Below are 8,903 nucleotides of genomic sequence, written 5' to 3' on the forward strand. Positions count from 1 at the left end.
TAGAATACAATACAGCCCACCTCCCCATAGTATATACTGTAGCCTCCCACAGAATATATTGCAGACCCCATAGTATATAACACAGCCTCCTCATAGAATATAATGTACCCCCATAGTATATAACACAGCCTCCCCCATAAAATATAATGTATAATGTACCACCCATAGTATATGGGTATATAGTATATAACACAGACACATAGTATATAACACAGCCTCCCCCATAGAATATAATACACCCCAACAGTATATAACACAGCCACATAGTATATAACACAGCCTTCCCCATAGAATATAATATACCCCCAATAGTATATAACATAGCCTACGTGGTATATAACACAGCCCACGTAGTATAAAACACAGCCACGTAGTATATAATACAGCCACCTAGTATATAACACAGTCCAAGTAGTATATAACACAGCCTGCGTAGTATATAGCACAGCCCGCGTAGTATATAGCACAGCCCGCGTAGTATATATCACAGCCATGTAGTATATAACACAGCCCGCATAGTATATAGCACAGCCAGATAGTATATAACACAGCCCGCATAGTATATAGCACAGCCACGTAGTATATAACAAAGCCCACATAGTATATAGCACAGCCCGCGTAGTATATGGCACAGCCCGCGTAGTATATAACACAGCCCACGTAGTATATAACACAGCCCACGTAGTATATAACACAGCCCACGTACTATATAGCACAGCCCACGTAGTATATAATACAGCCCACGTAGTATATAACACAGCCACGTAGTATATAGCACAGCCACGTAGTATATAGCACAGCCCGCGTAGTATATGGCACAGCCCGCGTAGTATATAACACAGCCCACGTAGTATATAACACAGCCCACGTAGTATATAACACAGCCCACGTAGTATATAGCACAGCCCATGTAGTATATAACACAGCCCATGTAGTATATAACACAGCCCACGTAGTATATAACACAGCCCACGTACTGTATAGCACAGCCCACGTAGTATATAACACAGCCCACGTAGTATATAACACAGCCTGCGTAGTATATAGCACAGCCCGCGTAGTATATAGCACAGCCATGTAGTATATAACACAGCCCACGTAGTATATAACACAGCCCACGTACTGTATAGCACAGCCCACGTAGTATATAACACAGCCCACGTAGTATATAACACAGCCCATGTAGTATATAGCACAGCCCGCGTAGTATATGGCACAGCCCGCGTAGTATATAACACAGCCCACGTAGTATATAACACAGCCCACGTACTATATAGCACAGCCCACGTAGTATATAACACAGCCCACGTAGTATATAACACAGCCATGTAGTATATAGCACAGCCCGTGTAGCATATAGCACAGCCTGCATAGTATATAGCACAGCCCACATAGTATATAGCACAGCCCGCATAGTATATAGCCCAGCACGAATAGTATATAGCACAGCCATGTAGTATATAACACAACCCACGTAGTATATAACACAGCCACGTAGTATATAGCACAGCCCACATAGTATATAGCACAGCCACGTAGTATATAACAAAGCCCACATAGTATATAGCACAGCCTGCATAGTATATAGAACAGCCCGCATAGTATATAGCACAGCCCTTGTAGTATACAGCACAGCCATGTAGCATATAACACAGCCCAGGTAGTATCTATCACAGCCCACATAGTATATAGCACAGCCCACTTAGTATATAACACAGCCGCGTAGCATATAACACAGACCATGTAGTATATAGCACAGCCCAAGTAGTATATAGCACAGCCAAGTAGTATGTAACACAGCCACGTAGTATATAGCACAGCCCACATAGCATATAGCAGCACAGCCACGTAGTATGTAACACAGCCCATGAAGTATATAGCACAGCCATGTAGTATATAACACAGCCACGTAGTATATAACACAGCCACGTAGTATATAGCATAACCACATAGTATATAACACAGCCACGTAGTATATAACACAGCCCACGTAGCATATAACACAGCCCACGTAGTATATAGCACAGCCATGTATCATATAACACAGCCCACATAGTATATAGCACAGCCCAAGTAGTATATAGCACAGCCCGCATAGTATATACATAGTATATAGCACAGCCCACATAGTATATTGCACAGCTTGCGTAGTATAAAGCACAGCCCACGTAGTATTTAGCACAGCCACGTAGTATATAACACAGCCTATGTAGTATATAGCACAGCCACGTAGTATATAGCACAGCCACATAGCATATAACACAGCCCACATAGTATATAACACAGCCCACGTAGCATATAGCACAGCCACGTAGTATGTAACATAGCCTGCATCCCCCAAAAAATGGCCAACAGTCCAGTACTCACTGTTATAGTAAAAAAAAATAACACACTCCTCACCTCTCCTCGTGCTCGCGCTGCTCCCTGCTCCTGTCTCGGCGGCTGCCGCTGCACTGCACTGCCTGGCACAGTGAGTGCGCGATGACGTCATCGCGCACCCACAGTGTCAGAGGCAGAGCGGGGAATGATGGGAGAGGGAGCTTTAGCTGATGCTCTCTCCTCCATCATTTCTTTGAACTGTACCAGCAGACGCCGGTATAGTTCAAGGCGGGGGAGTCAGCGCTGGCGGCAGGCGGGCCCCCCTGCCTCACAGGGGCCCCATAGCGGCTGAGTGATGAGCCGCTAGCTGGGGGCCCCTGGGGGGAGCGGGGGCCCTAGGCAGCTGCATGCCCCTAACACCGGCCCTGCCTGCAGGAGCCCCCCAGGACCCTCCGGGCCCCGCTGCTGTTGCACCGGTTGAACCGGCGGTATGTCCGCCCATGCTCCACCTGTTCAAAGCAGTTAAAACTGGTTTGAATCACTGACTGGTAACCAACTTATGATTGTACTTAAAAAATGCTTTGTCCCAATTAATTTGCACAGCACTATAATGATGATGTTTGACCATGGTTATTCTCAACCAGGGGTGGGGAATATTTTTTCTGCCAAGGGCCATTTGGATATTTATTCAGTCCTTCGGGGGTCGTACAAACTCCGCCCACAAAGTACATCCTGACTCTGGCACTGGTGTCAGGACGTAATCTTTCACTGCATGCCCTTCAGTGTTCAGTAGTGAACATTGCATGTGTGTGCTAACAGAGCAAGAAGAAATTAATGAGCTGGTGGCAATGTAAATACACCTCCCTGCCCAAGAATGCGGTCCCTGAGAATCTGCTCGGGGGCCTGAAAAAAGGTCCTCGACGGCCGTAAATGGCCCTGGAGCCTGAGGTTCCCCACCCCTGTTCTAAACCTTTGGCTTCTTTATTCTCTAGATCCAAACTAGAACTTCTTGCATGATCAGAGTTGTAGTTTTCCAACGGTTGTAGAGCCAACGGACATCTGGACAATAATCGATTTAGTAGATTTGATAAAAGGGAAGAAAATCAATTGATGCAACCAATCAATAATCATTAGCTGATGTTCCTGCTGTCACCATTGTCAATGATTCACACAAGGACACATTTATATCTATCAATTCAGATGCCAGATCAATGGTAATATAGGAAGAGAACAATCCTCAGAGCTACTAATGGCGTTCTGCTGATAAAATCACGCAAACTGTGTGTGCAATGTAGCAGAATGGAGTTTGTCATTTGCTTTTATGACAGTAATAGGTGAATGACCACCCAGTAGAGCAGGGGTGCACAACCTTTTTTGGTCCAAGGGCCACATTGATTCAGTATGACAATCTGGGAACCGCACTAAAAATGAAAGGGGCATTACCTTCTGTGACATTTGTGGCATATTGAAAGTATATATTAAAAATGTATGATAGGTACAAATTCTACGTACAGGACTAGTCTCCAGAAATCAGCACTCCAATGGTGCATTGACACTGATTTTTTGTATTTAGAAATAGATTCTGCCCCTAAATCCAGCTCAAAAATCTCGTCAAATACACTTTGAATACGTTTCCAACTGATTTTAATAAGAAACGCCCCTGCAGTGCACACAGTGCTGTTTTTTCACGTTATTTGAACATTTTGCTGTAAAACTAATAGGAAGCTTATTGCGAGAGTATTTGAAGCATTTTTATGTGGATTTGCAGTAAAATTTGCTTATAAATCCTTGTAAAAACCTGTGTGAATAGTCCCCAAAGAGGAAGAGGAGATGCACACGGCTCTCTACAATATATCGGGGGGAGGGGGTTTCTTGCTGGCTGTTTCCGAACTCTCATAAAGTACAGTGGAGTGAGCCACAGACACCGAGGCCACAAGTCTAATTGACATACAACTTTCTGGAGCCAAACGGGTTAAGAGACCCCATTCTCCTGATGTATGAGGCATCCAGAGTTGTTCCGGGTGTCGAACGGAACTGCTCAGCACAGCTCCATCAACTGGATAGTGGCCGCAGCTGGGTACTGCACATCCGCCACCTGTTCAACCCAATACGGAGCGGACTGTGCTGTGCAGCTCCATAACTGACCAGATAGATAGACGTCATCTCAATAAGCTCCTCTGCCGGTCTGTTCCATATGGGATGAAACTGTTAGTGGAAGTCATTGTTCCGTTGTGGCGGTCAGACTTGTATGGTGTGAATCATCCCCATAATAGGGCACCCATTTTGCTACTCTTTTTCCTACTACCCTACATACCGTATCTGTTAAATAAGTCACTCACTACTCATCTTTAAGATATTATTATTATTCATATAAAAATACACAAGCGGCTCAGATGCAAAATAACTGACGTCATATCACAAAATTTCACAGTGTGCAACTACCATGCATTAGAATAGTCTACAAATGTTTCACATCATCAATAGGTACAGTATGAATGTATCTGGGTATAATTAAAGGGGCTATCTGGGACTTTTTATTTTAGGGCTAAGCACTTATCTATAGGTAACTGCTAACTTTTTGCTTGTTCTGCCGATCTCTTTAGACTCAGACAGTCATAGACCGCTCCTGGGGCAATTCTCTCAATTCCTGTGACAGTTCCTTCTCTTCTGCTTTATCAATGGAGCATCACTGCGAACATCATGTTAATTGACACCCGGTTTCCTGTTTTAGCTAGACGAGTCTACTAGTGACACTGATGTCCAGCTCAGTTAGGCAACGGGGAGCTATTATAATGGCAGTGACACCCATCAACAGAGCAGATCAGAAGAGGAGGAACTGCTCTGTTGATGTGATATTGCAGGATGTGGGAGAATTTCCGCCAACAGTGGTTTTATGACTGCTCTGAGCCGGCAAAGATCGGCACATGGCAGAATAGGCATTTAGTTAGCAACTACCTGCTGATAAATGCTAAGCCGCCGTCCTGCATGACCCCTTTAAGACAATATTTTGCAAAGTCGTTGCAAACAATTAATTGGTGATTACAAAATAAAAAACAAAAACATTTGTAATGAGGTTTACTTGGTTCCAAAACTAAAAATATATATGAAAAGATCATGTGTAGGGAGGGTGATGGTGCCACAATCTGCCAGCAAGTTATCACAGTCCCCATGTCATCCAAAAAAGGTGATATTGGGCGATAATAATTAGTTGACAAGCAGATCTAACGCTCCAAAAGTAGCTGGTTTCCTACAAAACTACCTATAAGATAAAATGCGTGGCACAAGCGGGAACAATCCTGAATTATGTTGCATAATCAGTACCAGTAATAATAATAATGTATGCAATATATATTGTTTATTCTGTATATCTAAATCATTGCATAATTCACCAAATAGAATTTAGTAGAAACCTCAGGTCCCTCAGCATTCGGGAACCATCCTTTGACACATTTTCACATTATAGTCATAGATTATTGGGTCTATTGTACATAAATGAGACACCATTGTCCGGCTCTTAGAGAAGTTTAGGACACCATGGCAATAAGTTGGAATGAAATGAGTCTGCAGTTGTAGATCATCAGTATCTAGATGGTGGTGGAGATGAAGAAGATGATGAGGAGGAGGAGGAAGAGGTGACAGTGTGACTGGTCTCACCAGGATGAAGTGATCCTCTCTTTTCTCTCACACCTGACTCTGTTGAGCCATGGTCATCTTGGCATCCATGTCCCAGTCCTGCTGGTGGGATCTCAGTATCAGTGCTGGTCAGCCAGGTGGACTCAGTCTCTCTTGTCCAGCTCTCATAATACCGGGGTTCAATGGCATCAGCTCTGCTTCCTCCACAACCCATAGTCTCCTCAATGCAATGGAGAATGTGGAAGAAAGAAGATGCAGATCTGAATCCTTCTCCACCTGCAGAACTATACTATAAGCCCTTGAGATGTTGAGGAGCCAGAGTAGGTAGATCCTTGTGAAAACCAAGACTCATCAGATCCTTGTCCATCTCTTGTGATCTCCTGGGGGGAACATGGTATTATGCTGTGTGCAGGTTATAAGAATGACAATGGAGAAGTGTAATAAAGGCTTCTAATGCTACAAAGTAGCCTCATTGCTTCCTACAGTCCATTGTTGCTGCTTTTTGTGTCTGCATTGAATAGACTCTCCTGCCTCCTTTTCCTCCTGTGTTATGGTTTGAATCTTCCTTGTACTCAGTGAGCTCAATCAACAAGATCCCCCCCTGTTAGCACAGGAGACTGAGGTTTGCTGACGTCTGTAGATTTGGCTCTGATCTTCCAGAAATGCAGGAGGATGGTGATGCCTTCAGTGCTGGCTGCAGCCTGTGGATGTGATGATGAGGATGCAGGAGCTCTTTGTGCTGGTGTCACAGACATAATGTGGGGAAGGTGGAGTTTTCCAGATTGTAGCTTTTTTTTTTCACCCAGTGAAATGTAGCAGAGCATTGAGCCTGTGTGATGTCATTACACACTCATTGCAGCTGCTACACGTGTGCTGGAGACACCGCTCCCCCTGCAGAGACCCAGCACTGCTGCTGCCCTCCCTATTGTGCTGGCTCATTGATTCCGGGCTCTAAAAACATGCATGAATAGGTAATCCCCAATGTGAAGTCATCCCATCCACTGGCGGACACAGACAGAAAAGGACCACTGTGCAAGAACAATATATAGGCCCCATGTAATCCAATAGTGCACCATGATGCACAAACTACACGTTTTGGGGGCGAAAATCTTCCCCTCTGTGTCTGCACAGGTTGCACCAAGGATATATCCGTCCCTGATCCCATACATCAAATCATAAATGGTCTTTATTTAAAATATATTAATGCCCTGTATGAAACCTATAAACAGATCACCTGTGTACGAATCCAGGCTCGGACTGGCCAGCTGGGGAAGATGAGAATCCTCCGGTAGGCCGCCCCTGTAAATGAATACTGATGAGTAGTGCTATTACACTTTATTCACAATTTGCAGAAAAAGGTATCATCTAATCATTCATTAAACAAGATAGCCAAGTTATTATTACATAAAAGCAAAAGTTAATTTTTTGTAGTAAGGTTAGGTTATCTTTGCATGTAGCTGAACACTGGGATCCATGAATCAATGTACTGGTGGGCCTTTGCCAATCCAATCCGAAACTGGTCAAGTCAATACACATAATCCATTAAGTATTTTAATAGTTAATAAACTCTAATTAATTTCCTCTCTCTTATTCAGATCCCTATGTCAGCTTATGGCCATATACGCATACCGTATGAGCAATTTAGCTATGGATGCCTCGCAGTATAGATCAATATCCATGCCCTGTTTTTGCCCATAGTACCACATATACATTTGCCCATGCACACAGAGAGGGCGGTACAAACTTTACCCTATGGGAAGCCCATTAATGGCCACATAAAGCTATACGGGCAGTTTTGTCTCGGGGCGGTGGCTATATAAGGACGGGTCTTCCAGGGAACTTCAGCCCTGACGAAGAAGGAGCACCTCCTTCGAAACGCGTTGGTTGGTTGCCCTGACAAGCACCCGCCTAACTTGTGACGTCACTACCTCAGCCACGCCTCCCTCCATACCGCTACTGCTCCGGCGTTGCTTCCGGCCGGGGCACGCTAGGAGTGAGTGGTTCCTGCCCGCACTAGACGCCCAGCATTCAACCTCCTATCTGGGCACAGTCGGCCCTGGATCTCCCTAGAGGCACGCGGCTCAGCCCGGCTTACCGGCAGAAGGGTTTTGGACATCCACTGACCTCCGTGACCATCTTCACGCCTACATCCAGTAAGTGCATGTGTATGTACATAAACTGTTTGCATCACGGACCCTCTCCGCTAAGCAGAGCACAACTGGCCCCGGTTTTACCCTCACAGCAGGCAGTGCTGTAGTGTACGCAGCATTCTTTTCCTATTAGCATTACATTATTTATTTACTCTAGACAGGGTTCAGCACAGTCTCTGTCACCTCACCAGCAGCTTTATCTCCCCCTTCCCCTTTCGTTTGGACAGTGCAGCGCCAGTGTTTACCCCCTCTATTTTAATAGTTAATAGGAATCTATAATCGTGTATGTGGGATTAAAGGATGAATTATGGAAAAAGGAGAGGACACCAAACAATATGTATAACCTATAGAATTATGAAGTTACAACCTCCAAACAGTAAATAAAATACAAATGTTATTAACCATTTATGAAAAACACAATTACACAAAAAAGTACAATGAATACAAAAAAAGCAACACAAATAATAAAACAGTGAAATATGAGGTTCACAGTGAAAGCTCAAGATGAAGGAGATACCCAACAGCATATGGATAGACAGTAATAGGGGTTTCACTAGAAGGTTATAGTAGGAGAGTAAGGGACAGGGCCGGCTCCAGGTTTTCATTGGCCACTGGCAAAAGAGTCTCAGTGGGCCCCTTTAACACATACCACAATTCATGATGCTCAGTTAAGAAATATAGGTATAGTACAGTGCCAAAGATTTCACTTGTTACTTGCTCATAATACTGTATGGAGGACTATGTGGTGCCCATAAAACTGTATGGAGGACTATGTGGTGCTCATAATACTCTATGGAGGAC

At 44.2% G+C, this 8,903-nt stretch overlaps 1 protein-coding gene across 1 annotated transcript in view; it reads right to left on the reverse strand.

The window, feature by feature from the left end:
• Window positions 1–6,884, reverse strand: part of BAALC (BAALC binder of MAP3K1 and KLF4) — a 121,999-nt gene extending 115,115 nt beyond the window's left edge. Inside the window, exon 1 of the mRNA XM_077270999.1 lies at window positions 5,974–6,884. Within this exon, the coding sequence (XP_077127114.1) occupies window positions 5,974–6,166 (193 nt within the window). The 5' untranslated portion in view covers window positions 6,167–6,884. The remainder of the gene's footprint in view (window positions 1–5,973) is intronic.
• Window positions 6,885–8,903: the final 2,019 nt, after the last annotated feature.

This window comes from Ranitomeya variabilis, chromosome 6 (genome assembly GCF_051348905.1).
Source record: "Ranitomeya variabilis isolate aRanVar5 chromosome 6, aRanVar5.hap1, whole genome shotgun sequence".
Lineage (NCBI taxonomy): Eukaryota > Metazoa > Chordata > Amphibia > Anura > Dendrobatidae > Ranitomeya > Ranitomeya variabilis.